Genomic DNA, 24,861 nt, shown 5'->3' with positions numbered 1-24,861 from the left:
TCAATACCACATTCATGTCTCTATACATATTAAGCTACAGGGAGCAGGATCAAACAGCTTGTTTCTGTCCAAAGGTGACAAAATCCACCTGCTTGCACCTCTAAATCTCACTAATTAACATGTTGCATCCCATTACTTTTTTGTTTAATCCAAAAACTTCAGTTTATTCCGTTAAAGTCAGTTAATCCACAATTAAAAATCCAGACATTTATTTATCTATTTTTACATTTTTAATATTTTTTCTCAACCATCTCCTTACTAGAAGTGTTGATATCTATCAAGAACACAATATTTTTGAGGCAGCCTGGTGGTTAAGGAGCCATGCAAAGCAATCAGTGATTAGTTACTTTAGTAAACAATACCACAATGTAGAAATACTCAGCCGAGGCTTTTAATTTGAAAGTTTTGACCTTTCTCCAGCCTTTCTCTCGCCTGTGTTTACATTGGGATTAAGACGTAAAGACTGAGAAAGTGCTGTTCAGCATGAGAAGCTGTATATGAACTGTCTCATGAAAGCCTTTTACCCTCTGTGACTCAGACTCTCCACCCCCTCCTGCCCCCAGGAGAGAGAAACACACTTACCAAAGCTAATTTACCGTCCAGGGTGGTACAGGAAGCTGTTCACGAGCTGTTTTACGTCAAAGAGGAAAAAGCCTGTTTATCACTTTGAGGGCAGAAATGAAAACCTCACGGATGTTAAAAAGTATTCAGTTGTACATAGTTTTTGTCTTAATAATGAAACATCATGTTTGTTTAAACTTAATCAAATGTGCTTCATTTAAATACCTAATCTCATGGTGAAGCTGGTTAAACACCATGAAGGGTTTAAAGGAGAAGATGATGATTCACTTGATCCTCAGTGCTGTGAAGCTAAAGTAATAAATAAAGTTTTGTCTATATATTTTTGTTAGGATTTACTATAAAGATGGTTTGAGCTCCATAAATAAATACATCCATGATATTGTTAGACTTTGAAGCGTGAAGAAGGTTTTACCATGTGGCTCCAGCTCCTGTTTTAGTAGATCAACTGTCTTTCTGTCTGGATTTATCATTTAATTTGCATATTTAACTGTTGCTCTGTAGAGTTCACAGCGAGCGGAAACCCCAGAAGTAATCTACATCCTTTTTATCTCGTATCTAGAACTGTCTAGACAGTGTTTATGTGAGTGAGAGTTTGTTTGCCTTAATTAACAAGTGCAGCCCCTCTGCTGCTTCCAGGTTACATAACTGATGACCCAAAGTGTTCTGGACTGTATCCTGTGCTGTGTCCCACAACTTCATCCTGGTACCCATCAAATAAGCAGTATTTGAATTTTTAACTGAGGTGAAACAAGTTCTCAAATCCTTTCTTAAATGTTACCCGAGTAAAAGTACAGAAGCATCATCAGCAAAATGTACTTAAAGATTCAAAAGTAAAAGTACTCAGTATGCAGACAGTATATAATTCACTAACAAATACGTGTAAGGATATTTTAATGTAGTAAAACTGGGTAGATTAGTACCACAGTACTTCATCATATCATCTACTCAACCACCATGTATTCTGATCCTTAAAGACTCATGTTACTATATATATTAGTTATAATATCTATATATAATGTTATGTATACACTATCGAAATATAATTAAGAAATATTGTACTTCGAGCAGCTACAACAGTAACATGCTGCTCTAACACTGATGCCGCAGGATTAACAATCTAATACTGTCACATCAAATCAAATGCTGTCCATCCAGTCATTTCATTCTACCTGCCTGTCTACCTAAGCACCTGTCCACCTGCAGTGTGCCAGGCTGGGTAGCACATTCAGACTGAGATTCTCAGATTCTCATGATGGCTGTTTAGTTTGTGTTTAGATGATTGTTTTTTATTTATTTATTTATTTCAAAAATAAATAATTTTATATCAATAAAATGTTTTTGTCATCACTATGAGTCTTCAGGTGTTTTGGGGGAGGGGCTTCGAGGAAGGTCTGAAGGGAGGGAAGAGCACTTTTTAGTTTAATACTTTCAAATTCCAGTTTGCTTTTTTAAGCTTCTTTAAGCATATTTGCTGATAATGCTTATGTACTATTATCAGCACTATTACACTTTGGTACTTCTACTCGAGTAGGATTTTAAATGAATGACTTTCACATATAATGGAGTACTTGTAAAATTGTAGTTTTATTTATGTAGAATATCTGAGTACTTCTTCCTTCACAGTATGCATGTATGTATGTTTGTATGTATGTATGTAATATTTCTGGGGGTTTTGCCAGTTAAAGGAATGGTTGTAGTTTATGACCACAGAGTCATGGAAGGAACATTTTGGCCTGATGGCAGCCCCAGAGGAAGGATGGCTGACGGAGAGTCTATAATAGACAGTGCACATCCTTCTGGGTGCGTGAACATGCTCTGTACAGTTCATGGTAATCTGCCCTCCCCAGAGATGTGACAGCCTGGTCGTCTGCTCAGCAAACATCCAGACCAGAACCTGCTGCGGCTGTGCACACATCTGCTGCAACTGTCCTCCCAAGAAACGCGACACCGTCGTGTGTTTCAGCACATGTCCTAACACATATTGATGCTGTTATAAAGCCACATAGTCTGCAGAGGGAGGAGGTCGGGCTGGACGGATGGTTTCAATAAAACGTTGACGACTTGAGAGATAGCTGTAACTCCAACTCTTTCCCGTTTCCTGCCGTCATCTTTTCCTGACAATAACCGAGCCGTGTTTGTGCTGAAGCCTAAACAAAGCTTAAATTTAAAAATGACGCATTTAGTCAGTTAATTTTGAGGACTTGTTGATGGCTCAGCAGTGGAAGTGGAAATAGCACGATGTTGTTACAGCGCCATAAATCCTAGCCTCTGTGCATAAACCTAGCCAAACCTCAACCACAGTGGTGTGAGACTTGAACCCATTCTGACCTATTTTGTTGTGAACGACCTCAAATTTGTGCTTAATTACAGTACTGGAGTAAATGCACTTAATTGCATTCCACCACTTCTGACTACAGTAACGGTTTTTGTCTCGATGGATCAATAAAAGGGTCAGTGCGTAAGATTTAGGGAGCTCTATTGTCAAAAAAAAAGGCAGAAATGGAATATAATATTTATAAGTATGTATTCATTAGTGTAAACACTGACTCTAGAGAGACGTGTTTGTTTTCTGTGAGTTTTGCAGCCACTGACTTTTGCAGCTACCGTGCTTGGTAAGAGGTGAGGTGAGGGGTATTTAGTTGGTTGCAATCTGCAACCTCACCACTAGACACCACTAAATCTTACACACTGGTCCTTCAGCAGCAGTGACTGAATAACTGAAAGACTGAAATTCCTCCTTTGCTTAAATGGCTCCAGGAAATCTACTTAGGGATCGAATGAGACTACACTCTGACTTTATTTATTTTTCCAGCGTGGTATTGCCTCTCCAGGGCGAAGTAAAAAATAGACAGCGGTGGAAGCTCCTCCTCCTCAGGGAGACGTGGGGTCACGATCGTTCAGCCTCTGAAGGGAAGCTGTGTTCCTCCCGGTTCAGATCTATGTGGTCTACATGTATGCAGGAGACAAAGCTCCAGTGAAGTCCTACCAGCCCCTACCAGCTGCTCCACCCGGCCAAAAGCCCTCACTTCCTTTCAAAGACTTTTCCTGCTCTGTTGTAAAATTCCACCACGTTTTTTTCTTGTTTATGAGATGAGCACAGATAGAATCAGAGCAGGCCAACGGGAAGTATTTGTGGGTCCTTAATTGGAAGCAGACCTCAGTCACTTTTCCTCTTCTCTGTGACTGGGCAGTGAGTCATAAATGAAAATTAACCTGTATTTATCACAGTTTAGTCATACTAAGATGAAAAAAAGCTCTTTTATGAGGGGAGGCTTGACCAAAGCAGGATCAGGACACTTAGTCACACAGTTTGGAAAAGAAAGTGAGAAGAAAGAGAAAACACGTCCTGCATGTTCTGAACACCTGCTGTAAACAAACAAAGACGTGAATATTTTTCAGTTTATTCATGTAAGAGGTTTTTCTTCTAAAGGGGGAGGACGGTTAGAAACCCCTCCACTCTGACAGTACACCTGTAGATCACTGCTGACAGATAAAAACTGTAGTTTAAACATTTGTTTTAAAGAAATCTTAACGATAACATGGCTCTATGCAGGAGGGACAAGAATCTTGGCCTGCTGGTTTTATGAAACTCTCGAAAAGCAAGTGCTTTGAGCTAAATGCTAACATCAGCATGCTATCATGCTCACAGTGACAATGCTAACATGCTGATGCTCAGTAGGTTTAATGTTTGCTATGTTCACCACTTTTGTTTAGCGTGGTAGCATGCTAATACTTTCTAAAGTACTTTTGCAGGCAGTTTTGCAGGCATTTGGCCATAAACCAGTAAAAACACTGGACAAATTGTACCTGATGGCGAGACTCGATAAAAAGTTAAAGAATCACCAAAGTTATAACAAAACATCCTGAGAGGAACATGAATGCCTGAACCAAATATCACAGCAAACCATCTGCTGTTTCAGGCAAACCCAGGACACACTCAGCAGCTACTTGTTAGTTTTATGGCAGGGCACTTAAAACTACAAATGTCAACCTGATGGTGGCGCTACAAAGTCATAGGCTCACCAGAGCCGTTAGGATTCATCGTCTGGGAACCAAAAATGTCTGTACAAAATTTCACAGCCATTCATCCACTAACTGTCAAGATGTTTTAATCTGGACCGAAGCGGTGGGTCGTCTGGCTGACATGGCCTTCCCTCGAGCTCCTCTGAGAACACGTCTAAAAGGAGAAAATGGTCCATTATTTTTCCATTTGTTTGTTTATTTGGTGTCTAGTCAAAACAGTTTTTGGGGGTGGAAGTTGAACTCGTGACCTCAGCGTTTCTAAAATCCTGCCAACGGCCTTGTTTTCAGTGCGGATCATCCAGAGTAACAGGGACGCTGTTTCTCGAGACACATACCTCAAAATCTGGACCAGTAAAACCAGAACTACCTGTTCAGTACCATTAGGGGGTGAGCCATTTGGTGGAACCATCCCTTTAAGATCAGTAAACATTCAGGCTACGTTCTGAGAGAAACATTCACCGTCCTGTTGGAGTGCTGAGCAACCTCTAGTTGAATAAACCCTCCAGCATGTGCATGAACAATAAAATGGGGAATTTGGCATGATAATGTGTTTATCTCACAACCATATGCCCACGATCTCGACCTGCTCATAAAACAAACCGCCTGACTCCAAACTGAATCAACCTGGACTCTCAAACACAATGTTCTTGGAATAACCTCAAAGCAGTTGGAGTAAATATGGCCTTTATTTTTCAGCTGAAGCGGCAGATGCAGGATGTATGATCCCATTGTCCTGAGTGTGTGTCCTGTTTGCATTTTGTCTGCTGCCCTCCTCAAAGTTTCCACACAGCACAACAGCTGTTTAGTGGTACAACTCCAGATACAAGAGCAACACAAGGTTTGATGTAGAATACACATTCTATTAAGCATTCCATCAAATCCATGTAACTACAGGGAATAAACAGGGGTAGGTCGCCTCTGACCTTTCCCATGATCCTTGGCGATAAATCGGGATAGCGTGTGGGAGCACTGGGATCACTGTGGATGAATGATGGGGTGCTTTCTGCTCTGTTTGCCAGTCAGTGTGTCTGGAGATCGTGGAGGAAGGCACAGCCGATCGCACACAGATACACACAGGTCAACATGCACATCCATCTCCACTGAGATACTCCCAGAGACACTTTCTGGACTTGAAACAGATGGAAAAGGGACTGAATCATCATCACTCACATATTTGTGTTAGCATTGTCTGGTATGACTTATGAACGCAGTAGCGGTAGCATGGCTCACAGCAAGTCAAGATCTTGGGCATGTGGCTGTGAGGGAAACCAATTTCCCATTTTATTGTCCCAGTAAATGCTGAACACTTGATTTATTGATTGATGTGAGACTGTGATCAACCTCAAGGTGAGCAGATGACGAAAGGTTGCTCAGCACGTCTACAGCACGGTGAATATTTCTCTCAGAAGGAAAATTAATTGTTTACTGATCTTAAAGGGACGGTTCCCCCAAATTTCCAAAAAAAACAGATTGCCTAACTTCCCTCTGGTGCTATCAAAAGGATAGTTTTGGATAGTTATGTGCTTGTGGCCAAACCGCAGTGGATTGGACCAATCAATCATCCTACAAGAATTATTGGCAGCTACTGTCTGTTTGAAAACAATAATGGTGGCTCCTAGCGTAGATGCAGCTGTAGCTTCAGTTATATCAGAACTGGAGAGTATTTCCTCACACAGAAAAGCGAAGCGCACCACTGAAGGCTTTTATATATGGAAAAGATGTTTTCTGCTTCATCCCGACCGGCTTTGCCAACAGTTTCACTCTCCTACTACGTCATATGGTTTGCTGATCTGATTGGTTAAAGTAAGCCCATGATGGACATGGTTCATCCGAACACCTGCAAAGTATTTTTTTTTTTGCCTGCCAAACAGTTTCCATGAACGACCCCCAAGATGGTTCAAACCATTTACTGCTTCGGTTATCTGAGATTTCTGTCTTTAGGACCAAAAAAATTTAAGCATCTCTTTGCAGAAACTGTGTCCTTGTTCCTCTGGATGCTCTGCAGTCAACAGGGATGTGGACTGTCGGGATTTTAGAGCTCACAAGTTTGATTTTCCAGCGCAACTCCCACCCCAAAGAAATTTTTGACTAGACACCAAAAAAACAATTGAAAAGAAGGAGCCGAAGTTCCTCGTCTGCCCACGCTAGCGGCGTGGTTCTCCGGATGGAAACTTTGGTCGGCCCACCACTTCCAGTCCAGACTCAAATATCTCAACGACTGATCGATGGATTGTTGTCAACTTAAGTACAGACATTCATGCTCCCCCGACTTGTCCTCCGTGTGTCTGACATGCCGGTCTGCTGGATGCACGAATGGGCAACACTGTCACACTCTCTCACACGTTCGCCATATTAACTTTATACGTGAAAATAAGTCAGTGCTGTGTTTTCTGCCCCGAATGGGCAAAAAAATCTAACAGTACACATTTACATGAAGCTGCTCAGTTTCAACAACCACGCCTTGTTCAACTGAAACACTGAAACGTTGGAAAGTTTAAAGGTTTGCGGTTTTAACTAAACCACAATGACTCAGATTTCTTACAAACTGATCAATTATGATAAAGAACCATTGTGGCTCTTAAACACCCTGTGACGCATCATACAGTATAATCAACCTCCTGCAGAGAAACATTTCCTGTTAGTTTTATTTAAATAAGTGGTTATTTTGTTGAGTACTGACTACTCTTCAGACTCCTCATCAGTCTACTTTGTAGTTAAGACGAACCGTGTGAGCTTTCCAAGTAGGACCGAAGGACTCAGCCTGGACTCACCCTGACTGGGGTATAAAGAAGGGAAATTAAGTAAACTCAAGCTCCAGGAATGCTGCTCTGGCCCCCATGATAAATGACAGATACGTTGGAGGAAACTCCAACGCAGCCTGTTACACCCTGAATCTTTCCTACATGGTTCAACTGACTTTAATTGTTGACAACAATGCAAACAGACCACCAAACACGCTGTGGAGTCATCCAGTGAATGTCCACAATCTATGCGAAAGGCAGCCAGATTTGTTTGGTTTTGAGGTTGTTTCACCTCTTATCCAAAAAGTTTCATCAGCTCTATAAACTGATGAAGGGCTGATGAAGACTCTAGGAGCTTGTATGGGAAAATGTCTGTATGATTTATAACTAAACGTATCCTGCATATATGGATCTTGGCTCACTGCACATCAAGCAGGGCTAAACAATTAAATGTAATATCAGCAATATGTGTGTATAAGTGCAATATACAATGCTGTTGATAGCAATGATGCTATTATTACCCTGCTAACCAAGTTAGCTCAAGCAGTTTTATACTGGGACCCCTCCCAAACTCTTTCATGCTTTTTCCAATGTGCCGCTACATTTGAGCTTGCTAAATTTAGTCTGACTGCCTTACAGACTGAGAACATGTCGAGCATAAAGACCATGACCACACATTAGCATTAGCATTACTTGTTAACCTTGGTGTGTATAGCATTAGCATGTTGGCTTGTTATCAAGCGAAAATTGCAATGTTAGCATGTTAACATGCTAACATTTATACACACTTGAAGATGGCACGAAAATCCTGTCGTCATAGGGATAAAGTTGTTGAACGTAGCGGCTAAAACATCGGCAGCTGCCTTCTGGGGATGTGTCAGACGCCGTCGATTTGACTAGCACTCCCTCTGAAACGTGTTATGTGTTAGCATGTTGTCTTAGCATGAATCTCCACATGCATGTTACATACATACACATAGATGCTAATGATAGATTTCAAACTGCAGAATTAAATCTAGTTTTTCTAACCGAACAGCAGAGATGAGACATGCTGCTCCTTGCAGTTGTTTCTCAGTCAGGTGAGTCAGCACTGCAGCGTAAACTGTGTTATCCTGCAGGACTCTGGCAACATTATCCAAGCAGGGGTGCAGGGCGGAGGGACGGTAAGTCAGCATGCTCCTAAACAGAGCCACATGTCTTCAGGTTGAGGCCAGCCAATCAGATTCTGCGGGCTGGATATGAGCCCCCAGGAGCCCAGTGGATCACTTTCAACATGCGGAGAAAAAGCGCCTGTGTGGGGCTGGACTCTACCAGGGAGTGTGCATTAAGGCTTTTACAAGTGTGCAGAGCCAAGAGAAAAACCTCTAACACCACCACACAGCGCCCAGTAAACACAAAGCTTGGCTCGAATAGTCTTTATAACGCAATAAATATGTTTTTACATTTGCCAGTAGGAGCCACCATAAATCCCAGTTTTTTTGGCCGCCTGAGCCGATTTCAGGCCACGTGTAAGTGGATATATGACAATTGTATGTAGCCAAAAACGTCTCAAAACGCGCTATAAAACCTGATCTATGTGTTTTGAGAATCTGGATGTGTTGTAGCTCAAGAGTTGGGCGGCAGTTAGAGTGTCAAACAAGTCTGCGGCACATAAATGATCAATAATGAGAGTGAAACAGGTCAGCTAAAGTGCTTTTAAAGGTGATATTTTACATGCAGCATTTCTATTTCTAAGTAGAAGATCTGAATACTTCCACTACATCTAATCTAATGCTCCGAGCTGTAAAGACACATTCAAATGAAACTTTATTGCTTCATAAAACCATCCAGACTGCTCTGGGATTTCTGGACCGACATAACAAACTTCTGGTTTGACCTCAAACACGACTATCTGTTCCACCCACGAACCAAAGTGCTGCTCTCAATTTGTCAACATCACTACGCTCTTACCCGAACTTCTCCATGAAGGGACGCTTCTGAGGCTTCAGTGTGCATCTTTACATGGTATGAAGTCCCTCTTAAAATGAATGTCAGCAGAATTCTTGTTTAAAAGAGCTTCCTTTTTGACTCCACAGCTTTAGTTGGGTTGAGCTAAATAATAAATCCAGTTAATTTGTTTGACTTTTCTGTTTTAATGCTTCATACATTCCAGTATGGATCACTGGGAGCTGTGGAAATATTTACACCGACACTTCTGGATTACTGAGCAACACATGAGTTTAAGGTTTTTGTCCACCATTGGAATCAAAAGAAACCTGAATGTGAGGCTGCCTGACAAGCTGTGAAGCAACAACTGGTGGTGACGTGACCCGATTCTTCAAGGCTCTCCTCCAAAACCCAGAGTCTGCAGGTTCGTCCTCACGAAGTTCTAAGTTCTCCACCAAATTTACATATGAAGGTCAGCTTTTTGTGGCTCTGCAGGAGTTTGAGTCTGAAAATAACCCCAGATGATATCACAGTGATGTCATGGTTAAATCAGCCTGGGCCTGCAGATGACAAATTTCCAGTTTACAAACTGAAGGTGTGGACTTCAATAGACTTCTCAGGCAGGGAGGGTCAGGTGAAAACATGCTATCGGTTGCTTAAAGGGAAATTTGGGATCCAACGTTTTTGGACTTGATGCATACTAGAGACTTAAGGCTTGGTCACACCTCAAAAGTGACACAGGAAGATTCATTGGTGCGTCCTTGCCAAAACAAATGATGCTACAACCTTGGTGGCGTCGTGACTATCGACAGGGCTAGATGGCAAACTACTGCCCCTGGTGAGCTAACCGCTAGCACGTTAGCCAGCCGGCAACATGACAGCACTAACAGCTCCCACTGCTGCAGGATTTGTAAGTACTTAAACGCCTACTTGTGTGAAGTATTTCTGGTATTTGCCCCAAAGTGCGCTGTGACCATGATGTAACATCCTGTCACTTACAGAAATACAAAAACAGCAGCAAGAGCTGAGAGGAGTAATCAAATAATGAATTCAGCCTTTAAAACAGCAAGAGACACACAGATCTACTGCACACAAAATAGATGATACATGAAATCATTTTGAATGGTTTCTGTCTGATAAAAGATTTCTAAAAATATATCCTGACATGTATAATTTATCTTGGCAGTGCCAGATATGTGACATTAATCCTACCCGACCCATCACAGAGAACAGATTATTAAGTTATGACCTAATGAACCTTAAATCAGTTTATTCAAGAGTCGTATTTGTATGGTTGACCTCTGTCTGCAGACGGTTCCTCTTCTGTGGAACAGTTTATGTGCTGGTACAGGAAGTTCAGGAGTGGAGTGGATGAAGCAACACAGCTAATGAGCTATGATAACTTCTCTTGTTCTGGACTCTGCAGATCTGGCCTTCCTGAAAGGTCAGCGTCGAACCACATAAAAACTTTTTTATCGTTTAAAGCGGTGATTTTGCACGTCAACGTTGACACAAAAAGATGAGTAAAGATCTGTGGATCAAAGCGATTCCATAAAATACAGTATTTCATCCGCTGCTGGTTCCATTTTGACATTTTTCTTTATTGACAACTGCAAGAGATTTTGAGGCCCCCCGCCAGTCAAAAATGTGCTTTGCTGACTGTTAATTCACTTAAATGTTTAAGCTTCACTGTGCAGGATGATGTCTGACACTAAAAGGCCGTTTTCGGCAGACAGGGAAAGTTTCTCTGCTCACCTTGAATCTCAGTTTAAGACGTTTACGTATGAGCAAAATCTTATGAAATCTAAATAATCTAATCTGGAAGCTACTAAACTATTGTAACAAGGAAATGTGAAGCTTCCAGAGCTCAAACGCTGGGTCCAGCAGCAGGATTTTTCAATGAGGGGTTGAACTTTTCTGTGTAAAAACCATATCAGACATGAATTATTATTCAAATCAGAGTAACCTGGACAACAACTTGAACACCGAGACTCCCTCGTTTTGTCTTTCTACATCCAACAGTTCACTCTTTTTGCAACCAATCAAACTGTATAAACTGAGACATTCTACGCAGCTGATTTATTGTGCAGATTAAATGATTTTAACTATTCATCTAGTCTGAAAAGGTATAAAATGCATAGTTTAAAAGCCACTATGCAAAAAGCAAATGCATACTCAGTGAAATCCTCACAGCAACTTTTTGAACTCCAGAATATATCTTACAAAAAAAGCTAAATCTTTTTTTTCTTTGTTTTTTACATTACATCAGTTACAATGAACATTAACATGTGTTGACTCTTTCCTTCCTCCAGGACTCTTTTCTTTTATGTTTCAGGCAGCGATTAACTCCACTCTCATCTGAAAACTGAAATGCTTACAGGACTGATGTTGGAGATTCACAGATTTGCACTTCAGTCAAAAGAAAAAAAAACTGTTCATCTGGTGGTAAAACCTTCAGGTCATCCAAACAAGATGTCCATCAACAGCCTAACAACCGTCTTAATAAATGCAGGCCTGTGGTGGTCTGATCCGGCTGCTTGTTTCTGAGGCGACGCACAGTGGCACCAGGTACAGAATCCACATCAGTCTCATGAATGTGTAACTGTCCTGCAAAGTCCTGCAAGAAACACTTGGTCCAGTTCACACTGGAACAATTAAGTCTTGTATGTTTGGAGAGGCTGCTTTCCAACTGTCTGGGGCTGCACCAAAACTAATCCTTTCGCCTCGCTCCCACATTTGACACCCAGCGCTGCTCCCTGGCCATAAAAACCACACGTGTCGTTAGTTGTAGGGAAGAAACAATACTTGTTCTGAACAAACTAATATTTACACAAAAACAGAACGCATTTTTGCTCTTGCGCCATAAAAAACAGCCAGAAAGTCTTTGTCCACTGGGTCGGAGGCTAAAAACAAATCATTAGTCTGCTTGTTGGAGCCAAATCTGCTCAGCTCCCCTCAGCGCCTCCACCCCGGGGGGCTACGGTTGGTCCGGGGGACTGGCTGCCGTGGCCTCGTCGTTGCTGCTGTCCACCTCCTGCTCCATGGGGCTGTCCTCCTCCAGCTGCTGGCTGGTGTAGTTGGTGATCTCCAGGAAGCCGCTGGGCTCCACCACCACATTAGACTGGCTGGAGTCCGGCAGGATGGAGTACTGAGGAATCACCTGCATGTGTTAGTCACATTTGGGTTTCAGTCAGTTCGATTTCCAGTGAGGTAACAACATTTTTTTGTAATAGTCAATACTGACATATCGCAATTTAAATGAAGTTGATATTTTAGTTTAAAGGTACCTTTAAGCATACAAAACCACCTGCTTTTCCAGAGGATGTGTCTAATTGCTGGTGTTAGAGACTGTAAGTGCGAATGGTGAAGCTTCAGGTATTTTCCGTCTTTGTTGCCAAACATTTTCAGCTTCGAGTTGAAGCAATAGTTCAACCTATTTTGGAAAATCCAGCTGTTTGCTTTACTGCGTTATCAGTCGGCCGATAGATAGTTCCAGCAGATAAACCCCAAGTCACAACTTCTCGTTTTTACACTTCAGGACAGACATTAAAAACCTAAATTTATAACTTGTTAATTAGTGAGTTTTAGAGACGTTTTTTTCCCACCGTATCCAGTTTTTATGCTAAACTAAGCTAACCAGCTGCTGGCTGTAGCTTCATATTGAAGTGGACAAACACGAGTCAATCAAATTAAAGTTAATTCTAAAAAAACAAAATAGTCAGAGAGTAATGTTTTAGTATTTTCAGTTTATTTAGGTTTCACCTAAAACCTCATTTTGAAGGTTTTAGGTGAAACCTAAATAAACTGATATTATATCATATAATCCGGTTAAAGTATAAGGTCCATGTTGTTGTTTTTTCGGAGCAGTGTCGGGTCTATGGCTGAGAATTAACTCTTCAGTGAACCTAAGAGCATTTAAAGTGATGGTTTAGAAAACGTCAATGTTTATGAAGATGCACCAATTCTTTTAAAGTAAATACAAAAACTGTGACTTTTTAATATTTTGCAAAAATAACCATCTTTTGCCCTCTGCATTATTAGTGTGGTCTGATGCTTCCATCACATAACTCAGTTATAAATACGCTTTAATAAAGAAGAATATGTGAAAGAGACCTGGACAAACCAGCAGATCAGTCTGTCTCTGGAGCTCTGTGGGTACAGATAACTGTCTCACCTCAATCACCTCCAGGTCCTCTTTGCTCCTCTGTGCTGTGAGGCCCTGCATGCAGCTGAACTGCTGGGACTTTGTGTGGGAATGATGCAGGGAGGTCCCCGAGCTGCTGATGAACTGGCCCGAGTCCAGAGTGCCGGACACGGCCTGGACCTCCAGGGCCTTCCCCAGGGGGCCGCAGTCGCTGGAGGAATCCACCACCATGGGTTCTGTGCTCGGATCGATCTCCGCCTCCATCATGGAGATCTTCAGGATGTCCGACACCGAGGGCTTGTCTCCTGAGGGCCCAGAGCTGGACTCGGGGATCAGTTTGGCGGTGGCCTCGCCGCTGCTGAAGACCGGCGATGAGTGGTGGGAGCTGCCGAAGGTGATCTTCGTCACAGTGGCGCTCTGTGTGATGATTGGCTGCTGTGGTGAAAATATTTGATGAGGAAAAAACACATGTATAAGAACTGGAAACTGAGAGCTGCTGTTGTTTTGCAGTGAAAAGTATTTCTGTGTGTTTGGTGTCCGATTTTGTTCTCAAAGGAAACACAGGACGAGTGCCTTACAGAGCAGATATGAATACTTCAGCAGAGTATAAAACATGAAATCTGATTTCAGCTGAACTTCAGATTAACTTATTTTGGTTATTTATAGTCATAAATCTGTCATTTTAATGATCATTTAAAAATTAACCAATGCTCTTCACATGTAAGTAAGCGTGAAAATTATGTCTGAACAACTGTTACGGTTTTAGAAGAAAGCAGTTGCCACCAGTGGTGAAACAACCATAAATCAGTTTCTTGCTGTTATCAGTCTGTTCGAGGTAAACTTGACAAATGTTTTACTACATTTGACAGGAAGTCAGGAAAAACCCCTGCACCTTCACACGAACTGGTTATGCGTCAGGTGCCTCAAGAAAAAGCCATGACGAGTGTCGACTCCCTCAGGGCTTCTGTTGAAATTAATTTTGAAATCCAGTGATGCAGCTGAAGGCGTCACGCAACAGAAACAGAAAAGCCTGAAGCCGTGTAAGTCTTCCTCCTGGCAGTGCTGCCCGGCGCTGGGTGCAAACCACTCACCTGGCTGGAGGAAGTCTTTTCGGTGCTGACGGGGTGGTGCGCCTGCAGTGGGGGAGGGTGGGACATGGATGTGTGCAGGGGCCTGTGGTGGGACGTGGGTGCTTGCTGGAGCTTCGGGAGCTGCGGCGTCACCAGGGGCTTGGTTGGCGTGCCCGGGCTTGTGACCTTTGCCCCGGCTTGGGCTGGTGCGGTCAGGGGTCTGTCTTTGGGGCTCTGGGTTAAGGCCTGGGGTTTGGGCGGAATCTGCTCTCGTAGCTTCGGGAGTTTCTTTGTCAGAGGGGGAGTGGAGGGGAAGGCAGTGGAGGAAGAGGAAGGCTGGCTGATTTGAGGTTTGCTCTGCAGCTGTGGTGGCGGCGGCGGCTGGGTGGAGGCGGAGCTGTGCCGGCTCTGCTCGGCCTCTGCTTGGCTCAAGGAAGGCGGCTGAGTGCCTGCAGAGTGGGCGGTTTGCTTCACGGGATCTGCAGCTGGTTGGCTGGAGCGGTAGAACAAGCCCGTCTGGGGGTCCAAGGTGTCGCCTTCCATCTCCCCCACCTCCAACACAGCCTCCGTCTTACCGTGGCTGTCAGACGGCTGAGACAGTCACAAAGAGGACAACAGAAGGATGTTTTCAAAAGTAGGATGACACCCACCTCCAGAGAGCTAACCACATGTACATGATGTTCAGAAGCTCAGACAATCAAACACTCAAGCCGTCAGAATAAAACTTTGATTTAAAACAAACAGTTCAGATGATGAGTCTTCTGATTTATTTCTTGGTTTTGTTCATTTGCCTCATTTCCTGTTCTGCTTTAAAACATAAATAATAAAAAAAAAGACTTAATTTAAGTAACGGTAATTAAAGTAAGAACTAGAAATGAACCGCTGATCAGTGTTTATGTGTTATATGAGTGACAACACAAGCGTACATAACATGACTGAAAACATTTAGCCAACAGACTTCTCTGTGAATGTTTTTTACTGAAACTGCAGTACTTTTGACTGGAGAAATACTTCCTATGTAGACTAAAGGCAGCGTGCGCTGTGGGTTATCCAGAGTGGTTTGTGGTGCCCACAGTATTTTTAAATGGATTTTTAAAGGTTGTGAGCACCACGAACAAAATTCCACCTCCAATGAATGAGGGTGGAGGCAGAAATCACAAACATTGACCACATAAATCCAAAAAAAACTATTTATATGGTTAAACACCACTAGTGCTAAGTGAGAAAATGTTTGTATAATATGGGTACTGTGCACTCTGATGTATTACACGATCTACTGTTTTAGTTCACTTGTTGGCCAATGTGTCCTAAAACTGCCATTTATAAAAGCAGACCAGTTTGTATACACATGAGTATCTGCAGTCCTGCTCTCAAGTGTCCTCACCATGTGGCTGACGTGCGACACAGCGGCTGCAGACGAGACAGCGACCGGTTTGGTTACCACGGTGACCTGGCCGCTGCTGCTGGTTTTGTAAGGCTTCCCCATCTGCTGACTGGAGGACATGACCACGTCATCGTCCTCTGAGGCCACTCCCACTCTGCTTACTTTACCTGGACAGGGGAAAAACGCACAAGCACACACACGGGTGCACGCACCCACACCGACATACACACACACACAGGTTTCAGTTTGAAGTGTACTTTGTCCTGATGACATTTTGAGCTGCAAATAATAGGAAGTGCTTGGACTGATGACGTCATATATGTATTTCAGTGCTACATGTACATTTACTCAAGTACTGTGCTTAAGTACCATTTTAATGTACTTAATGTATGCGTGGTTCCACTGTATGCTGCTTTTTACTTCTACTCTACTACATTTATTTGACATTAGTTACTAGCACTAGACACAAAATATGAATAAACTAATAAATCCTGATGAATTATTCTGGATTCTGGAACAGCACCACCTTTATCAGCTGCAACATTAGTGATGTTTACACATTAATACACCAGTAATTACAACCCAGCAATACAATACACATTATTTTGCATAATGTAGTACTTTTACATTTAGTACTTTAAGTATATTTTGACACTAATACTTGTGTACTTTTATGACGTAAGTCTTAAATATACATAGTTTTGCCTCGCTATTGCCATTTCTATTGATGCTGCCTGTAACACCAAATTTCCCCAGCTGGGGATAAAAAAGGTTTATCTTATCTTATCTTATCTTAAATGCTGGACTTTTACTTGTTACAGAGTTTCTCAACAGTGGTAAAGCTAGAGTATTTCCCCTACCACTGTGACATCATGTCATGCAGCAGGCTGGAGAGACGTACCTGCCGTGACGTACTCAGTGCTGGGTTCAGCCTCTGAGGTGGAGGGTCTCGGGGACTCTGGGCTGGGCTTCTTCTCCTGGGCCAGCTGGATGGGCACGGCCATCTGGCTCAGGTCGATGGTGTGCTGTCTGGGTTTGGACTCGCCCTTTTCCTTCACTGCCCAGAGGGAAAACACTCAAACTCATATACCGATGCAGATCACTCATAACTTCTCTTTTTAACATGTTCACAAATTAATTCCAATTGTTTCTAATTTGCCATCCTTTCTTTTGGCATTAAGCTACTGATAATGAAACCCAACACTTCCTGCATGTGTTCCAAGTTAAAAGCCTACGAGGAAAGGAGGGGATTATGCCCTCTGACCCACTGGATTGCTTTTAATATGAAACATCTGTACAGGAAGTGTTGAGTTTCACCAGTGCTACCTTAACAGAAATAAAAAAGAGCAAAGTAGAACTAATTGATCATTCATTGTCAAGATTTCAGTCTTGGTTTCCAGCTGACTAGTTCTGACTCATATTAAGTGTTTTGAGAAGATTTTGAGACGTCTGTAAAAGGGGTCTACTTGATGGCCTTATTAACTATATTGTCCTAAAAGACTGAGACTTATGTGTCTGTGCCAGACTGAAGGTTAGCATCCTCACTACATGAGGCTCCATGAAGAGGACATGGAAGTAAAAAAACAGCATTGTTGGAGTTAACATGTAGAGCTAATTAATAATTAGTCAGATCAGATTTCTCTGCTTTTGGCTGCTTAGCCGAGGCCGTTGTTTTAAGTAGTAAGCTAGCCGGACGTGCTAATGATTGCAGCTTACATCAGAGCAGATAAACACAGTTGCGGTTGCTAAGCTGTGATTTGGACAAATGGGAGTTATTAAGCGGGTGAAAACAGTATTTGTAAGTCTTTTGTGATGCAGTTCTTATACGTGACCCAGTCTAACAAATTGTTCCTGCATTCAAATATTCCGTGGTAATCTTTATCTCTTCCTGTCTACTCATCAACCCAGTTCCACAGGTTTGGAGCCCAGTGAGCTAATGAAAACAAAGCCTCAGGCGGAAAACGTCATTACTGTGGGTCTGTGTCTCCTGAAAGGTCATGAACAACAAAGCATTGAATCTGTCGGAGGAAAGGGTGGGACGGTATGATGAAAGTTCTTTGGCTGAAACATTTCACCTCGCCCTCTATCAGCTGATCCCCCCCCCTCCCTCTCTTTTCAGCACCCCTCTACAGGCTTAGGGGCTCACCTGTCGTCTGTTGCAGCTCCAGCAGGGCTTTTATGGTGGAGGTGGCGGACTGGGATTCCCCGCCAGACACCTCCTGGTAGATAATAGTGGGGCTGGACTCAACTGATACTTCCTGCTCTGTCCAATCCTGCTCTCTGGAGGACACCACATGCACTACAGGCGGAGGTTCTGAGGAACGACGGGACAGTGTTCACAAACAGGCATCGTGTCAGGATTTTTCCAGATTACACTCTTTGCCACAGAAAAACGAAAAGGAAGTTAACTCTGAGCACATCCATAGGAGGCCTCACCCGCTAAGCTGCCCGACTCGTCCTTTGTGGACCCGTCCTGGCCTGAGGTCTGACCCTGCCCGATGTCTGCAGACCGGGTCACCTGCTGCAGCGTCTCAGTGACTAGCTGCCTGGTCTGTTCGCTCACCACCGCCGTCTGGAAGACCGGTTTGGGCTTGATGAGAACCTGGAAGGAAAACAAAAGAAACCTTCAGCGTCCTGTAAAGCAGCAGCTCCCAACCCTTCTAACTGCCTCCGCAGCCCCGTCAGATGAGCCCCCGCAGCCCCATCAGATGAGCTCAAGCAGCCCTTCATCAACACTAACAATCACGCTACAATATTCATTTCAAACAGTGACGTAGCAATCCAGGAATTGCTGATGGAGGGGCAGAAGTTGGATGTTTCCACCATTCATCCAGTCATATTAGGGATTTATTTGACGTCTCTGCTCACTAACTCACTCGCTAACAAGCTTTCACACATTCTCAACCATGGCAGGTTTTATAACAGTTGACTCAGGTGGGCTGGAGGCAATTCTAGTCTAATGGGCTCGCCGTAGCTGGTAATTGATTGGATATTGGTTGACTGGACGTGCAGCAAAGGGCTGAACCCAGGCCACTGCGGTTAGGACGCAGCCATATTACATATCTATATTACTCCAGTAACTACAGAAGTAATCCTGGGGTACAAACAGCCCAGGTTGGGCATCACTGCTATAAAGTAGGTGGCATGATGATATTGTTTTACTCATGACTTTCTATGACTAGGTGACATTTCTGTCAGCCTTGCTGTGTGTTCAGTAAGCAGGTTATACATTTTTTTAATACTTCAGCTGCTGGAAAAACATTTTATAAACAGGTGCTATTTTTGTCACTGGAAAGCGTTCAATAAATTGACTGAAAACATGCTTTCAGACTGCTGTTGCTGTTTTAGCAGATCTAGCTGGTGGTTTCCTGCACAGCGGCTCATCACTGTGGGCGTTCATAAAGCACTGTATATGTACATTAGACCTGACTCACCGACCTCAATTTCCTTTTAATAACTGAAAACAGAAACTGAATTCATGCTATTTTTAGCCTGGAGTGATGAGTTCGATATTGAAACTATGACATGCTGTTTGTGAATGGACTTGAAGAAGTCAGCACTATCTTGTTGCAGTAATTAAATATTTCTCATGACAAGTCGTTCTTTCTGACACAAAGCGAACAAACATTTTTATAGATGTTTCCCTTCAACCGTCTCACTGTGTAAACTGCTGTAACAGCAAAAAACACCTGGAAAATAGCAGGATGGAAATAACACTCTCTGAATATACTCTGACACCTGTGCGTTAAATTTAAATTCCCCAAAAAGATTTTAAAAAAATATTGGGGAAGATTCGGGTACTCAAATATCACTTTAGATTTCAGTGGGCGTTTGTTTAAAATCAGTAGACATACTTTCAAAACCCACATTTGACCTTCTTGGTATTTGTCAGAAATATATGAATTTCTACAGAACCAACCCTGTCTCGTTAAGTTTTACACTAAAAAAATCCCCAGGAACTGAAAATCAACCACAGTGTTGTGCTGGTTTCACTGAACAGACTCCTTTTACAGTAGATTCTGACAGGGGGCAGCACTGAGCACTGACTACAGATTACAGAACATAAATGAAATATGAAAACACGAAACCAAAGAGCAGATTTGATCGTTTATGTATCTTTCTCACTGTGACCACATCCAAGTATTCTGCCCAAACATCTCTTCCCACTTAACCAGACAGAGTGGTTACTGATGAACACAGCGTATTATCACCTGACTCTGCCGTTTCCCTCAACTCTACAGAGATTTTCAGCCTCTTTCATTGGTTTGGGTTTGCTCTCAGTGGAAGGAGGAGGCACACCCACCCTTTCTTAAATTAACTACTTAATAATACTGCAAAATGCTCCAGCACAAATATTTTAATTTCCAAGTACTTTGTGACAGATAAATAAATGAGCCACTGGTTCGATTTGCGTCCAATAACTGTGAGTCTTTTATCCGTTTTGGATGCCAGAACGCTCCTGAATAGACGTGCATCAAAATACAAGCAGTGGCTGGCTTGGCTGGGTTTTCATAAATGACAGCTCACTTGACCACAGTTATTAGTGGCACGAGGCAACGCAAGAGCCACTTGCCTCTATAGCTCAAAGAGTTAGCTCTGTTAGCACTGTTAGCTCTGTTAGCGCCGTTAGCTCTATTAGCGCTGTTAGCTGTTAACTCCGTTAGTGTTAGCTCCGTTAGTGTTAGGTCCGTTAGCATTAGCTCCGTTAGCTCTGTTAGCGCCGTTAGCGTTAGTGCCATTAGCTCTGTTAGTAAAAGGAAACTTTGGATGATAATAGAGATGGTTCATTTCCATTAAATTCATTCATGTTTATTGATTCAGTTAATAAGACCAGCAGCCCCCTCGTGCCACTGTCAAAATTTCGGCAGCGCCGGAATTGTCTAGTTCTTCCTACGCTGATTTCATGCTTGCAAATAATGTTATTTGAAGCATTGTGTCTTCAAGATTGACACTGTGTTAAGAAGACAGACTTCCTTATGAGAGCATTAAGCAGCTCAGGTGGCTGATATTTCTTTCTAATGCTCCTGTATAAGGTGGTAATATGTTAACGAAGTATTTCCAGTTTGTTTCACTGCTCCCAAGTGGTCCAAAAAAAAAAACAATCAATGCAGGTTTAACATCATGGGTCAGAAACATGATCCTGTTGCAGGAGACAAACACTGCAGCCTGCAGCTGTCTGACCTGAAAGAGCAGCAGACCGGATTGGCTCACTGACAACATTCAGCTGAGGACTCATTTCTCTCCCTGAATGGGGGAAGTAAATGGAGGAAGAGGAAAGGTCAGTGTTAAAGCCCCGCTATACATTTGTCAGCTGAGAGAATTGGGAATTTTTCTCTTCCGTTTGAATTGATGTCACGTTTGTTTTGATTACTAGTCATACGTTTGTCCAGAAAGTATCCACTGCAGGTGTCATCAGATTAGTGACTGAATGCAGAACTCAGAGAGGAGAACAAGCCTCCTTCTTCAGAAGACGTAAATTAGCCATTTTGTTCTCCTTTTCGGAGAAAGAAACTTCTGTCTGGTTTGATGTTTTTCTACAATAAGAAGTGCCCTTCTGTAACGACTCCCACATGTCTGTGGCTACTTGATGTCGGTCAGTAAGTCATATGAAGATCCACTGGATGTTTGTGAGTAGTCACATGATAACCTCATTAGCCTGTGGTTAACCAGGATCTCATGTCGACAACATTCTAATGTCATGCCTTAAAGCCTGTTTGAGGGGAAAATGTCGGAGTTTGACGGTTTTCCTCAGTGGGAAATGGGAAATTCAAGTCTGTTGGAATAACGGTGTGATAATTTCTTCCCGCTGCTACACGTGCTGCTGTAATGCCCAAATTTCCCCAGCTGGGGATAAATTAAGTTCTATCTTATCTTATAAAGGTTAGCTGGGACTGTCATTATAAATAAAGAGAACAAAAGAAAGAAGAAACCTGATAACACAATGAGAAACCTTTGATTAGCTGGTGCAGAGGGTCTCACCTGTGTCTTGCCCTGCTGGCCGTAGACGATCTTGGTCGGGATGATCTTGGTGGCGGTGGACTGGGATCCAGAGCTCATGCCTTTGGGCTGGGTGACGATCATCTTGGTGATGGGTCTGGAGGCCGTGATGATTGCTGGTTTGGTCCCCTGAACAGCCTGCAGGCCCTTCTCACCCTGAGGTACACACAGAGTCTGTATGACCATCACAGTTCATATTAATTTTAAACTCTGTGTCATTGCAAGGCCACACTGAAAGCATAACAAAACAGAATGAACCCTCAGTCAGCCTATGTGACGTGTCTGCAGAGGTCTGTGCCAGAAAAGCATGCTGGGTTGCAAACTACGACCAGATGTAGTAGGACATCCTGGTGTTTTTGGCATTCTGCATTTGTTGAAATTGGAATATTCCAATTCCAACATCAATATTTGTTGGATTATTCTAAATCTTCTTCTGGCACATCATATAATGTGGTAGTAGAGGTACTGCAATGGAGCGTATGTCTCTCCAACAAAGGTATGATGCTGTACTAGGCTAAGCTAGCCCAGCTGCTGGCTGTAGCTTCAAATTCAACAGATATAAAATCACATAAATGGGTTGAAAACACACAAAATAAACCAATTTTCACAATAAACGTCTAATTTTTCCACAAACAATCACAACATGCAATTTATTTATGGCTATTTTCATCATTAATCTGCTGTTTATTTTATTGATTCATTGATTAATCATTTGGTCTGTAGTGTTCTCTGAGTCCATGGTGGTGTGGTCTTGTTTTGTCTGACCAACAGTCCAAAACCCATTCAGAGATGGAACAAGTGAATAATCAACGATTCTGCTTGAAAAATTCCTGAAATAGTTAATTGATTATCAAGAATGTTGCAAATTAATTTTCTCTCAAAACAATAACTGTCATATGTCAAAACCTTTGTCACTTTGTCGCAGACCAAAACCCTGGAGTCTAAAGTCGTGGCTGTCTTTGATTACTGATGATCAATGAATCATCTCGACCACAGTGCTTAAACATCAGAGTGCTGTTTGACTGACCCCGGCGTTTAAAAGCGTGGTGACCACATTCTTGCCAGGCAGTCCTTGGATGGTCGCTCCTTTTCCTGTGGTTTTCTGAACCACGATGACATTCGGCTTGGAAGTCATGGGGATGGTCGTGATCTTAGTCGTCGTGCCTGCAGCAGAGAGAAGACCTTAAAAAACTGCCCAGATGATGTAAAATAGCAGCAGTAATAGATGTAGTCTGGGCGAGTCAGCGACGCACCAGAGACGATGTTGCTGCTGATGATCTTCCCGCCCAGAGTGGCCAGAGACTTGGGCACCACTGTGATGATGCTGCCGCTGGTGGTCTTGACGTAGGTGGTCCCACCACTGGAGGCTGATATTCTGGCGCCGATGCTGGGGCTAACAGTGGGTCTCGTATAGGTGGCCTGGGTAGCTGCATACAAAAACAGATTATTATTATTATTATAAAATAAAAAGGCCTGGTACGCGAAGCTTGAGAGCTCACTGAAATGTTTCCTGTAGCATCAAAGATTGAATCAAGTATAAAAAGTTGGGATTGACATTTTTTTTTACTTTTTTTGTTTAACCATTCTCTGATTAGATTTCAATCATGAACAGTACGAAGAAAACAATTAAGAATTAAAGGATCACAATCACATTCAGTGATATGACATTTTAAGAAAAAACTTCCCTCATCAGGGAAATTAAGTTGTTTACAGACAGCAATAACAGTAAGAATAAAAAGGAGACGTAGAAAAAGAACAAATAGACAATAAAAAGAAATACAAAATAAAATAAACTATATACATTTATATCTGCATTGTGTGCAAAAAGAGTGTAGAAATAAAATTTCCATTTTATTTTTTTATCTACTGGATTCGATTAGATTTGGGTTTACAGGGTCTACGCTGCTAGGGGTTTTGGATCACTCACCTGTGGGCTGAGTGACCAGTTTGGTGGTCATGATGGCTCCGTTGCTACTGACGACCATGATGGGGGATGAGCTGCTGCTGGACAAAGCCACTGATGAAGGCTTGGGCAGGATTTTACTGGGCTGAACCTGCTGAGTGATGATCTTGACCCCTGTGGAAGAAAAAACACTCTTATATGATGCAACACAATTAAATAAGTGATAATAAGTTTTTCTTCTGCAAGAACATTCAGAAAAATAACGGGTCATATTGTTTGTGTCTTAAGGACTGCTGCATTAAGGGTCCCTCAAGAAAATGGTTTATATTTCATTATATTTCTGTATTTTTGTTTAAATAATACCAATAAACTTTTTCTAAAGAAAGAAAGATCATGTTAGGTCGGCTTACCGGACTCTTGTTTGATCTGGATGGTGGGCTTTGATCCGGGTGAGCTGCTGGTGGTCTGGGTCTGGCTGACGCTAGAAGCTCCTAAAGGTGAGCTCTGCTGCAGCTGTTTGGGTGACTGCTGTTTGGGGAACTGGGCCAGGATCTGAGCAGGTGACCCCACCAGGGTCTTCGGTGAGGGAAGTCTGGCTGAAGCCACCTTCACTCCGGCTGAAGCAGCACCTACAGTGAACATGGAGGGTGAGACTTCAAAATGTGACTGTAGGAGCAGCTGCTAACAGTCCAAACAGCTCTCTGTCTGCTGCCATGCTAACACAGCTAACTGCAACTGAAGGTCAGAGTTCAAAGTGAGACTTAACGTCTGTTTATAGTAATGGGCTGTAAAGTTATTCCAAACTGTATCATTAAGATTATTTTTACTTGTTGATAAGGTGACTAAAATGTCACAAAAAGAAAGAACTGTGATAGTTTCAGCCTCCCAAATGTGAATTTGCTGCCTTTCATTGCCTCTTCATTATTGTCAACAGGACATCTTTATCTTTGACATGTTGGTCAGACTAAAAAAAGCTATGAAATACAACACTTTTGGCTCTTTTTTTTACCTTTTCTAGACCAACTAGACTAGACCACGTGATTAATATCTTATTTTAAGAATGGAACAACTGACTGTGTGTAATGTGATGG

General features: G+C 42.5%; 1 protein-coding gene across 4 annotated transcripts in view; it reads right to left on the bottom strand.

The window, feature by feature from the left end:
• Window positions 1-10,487: 10,487 nt before the first annotated feature.
• Window positions 10,488-24,861, bottom strand: part of emsy (EMSY transcriptional repressor, BRCA2 interacting) — a 36,389-nt gene continuing 22,015 nt past the window's right edge. Inside the window, exons 9-20 of one of the 4 annotated variants that reach the window (XM_041952970.1) lie at window positions 24,181-24,399; window positions 23,795-23,944; window positions 23,121-23,294; window positions 22,895-23,031; window positions 21,850-22,041; window positions 18,307-18,472; window positions 18,017-18,184; window positions 16,772-16,927; window positions 15,871-16,037; window positions 14,508-15,077; window positions 13,447-13,851; window positions 10,488-12,420 (exon numbers count right to left, since the gene is read on the bottom strand). In XM_041952970.1, the coding sequence (XP_041808904.1) occupies window positions 12,250-12,420; window positions 13,447-13,851; window positions 14,508-15,077; window positions 15,871-16,037; window positions 16,772-16,927; window positions 18,017-18,184; window positions 18,307-18,472; window positions 21,850-22,041; window positions 22,895-23,031; window positions 23,121-23,294; window positions 23,795-23,944; window positions 24,181-24,399 (2,675 nt within the window). In that variant the 3' untranslated portion in view covers window positions 10,488-12,249. Of the gene's footprint in view, window positions 12,433-13,446; window positions 13,852-14,507; window positions 15,078-15,870; window positions 16,038-16,771; window positions 16,928-18,016; window positions 18,185-18,306; window positions 18,473-21,849; window positions 22,042-22,894; window positions 23,032-23,120; window positions 23,295-23,794; window positions 23,945-24,180; window positions 24,400-24,861 lie in introns of all 4 variants that reach the window. The other 3 variants (XM_041952969.1, XM_041952968.1, XM_041952971.1) reach the window with 3 other exon arrangements.

Source organism: Chelmon rostratus, chromosome 14 (assembly GCF_017976325.1).
Source record: "Chelmon rostratus isolate fCheRos1 chromosome 14, fCheRos1.pri, whole genome shotgun sequence".
Lineage (NCBI taxonomy): Eukaryota > Metazoa > Chordata > Actinopteri > Chaetodontiformes > Chaetodontidae > Chelmon > Chelmon rostratus.
Note: the sequence above shows the minus strand (reverse complement) of the source record. Positions and strands in the feature narration are given on the sequence as shown.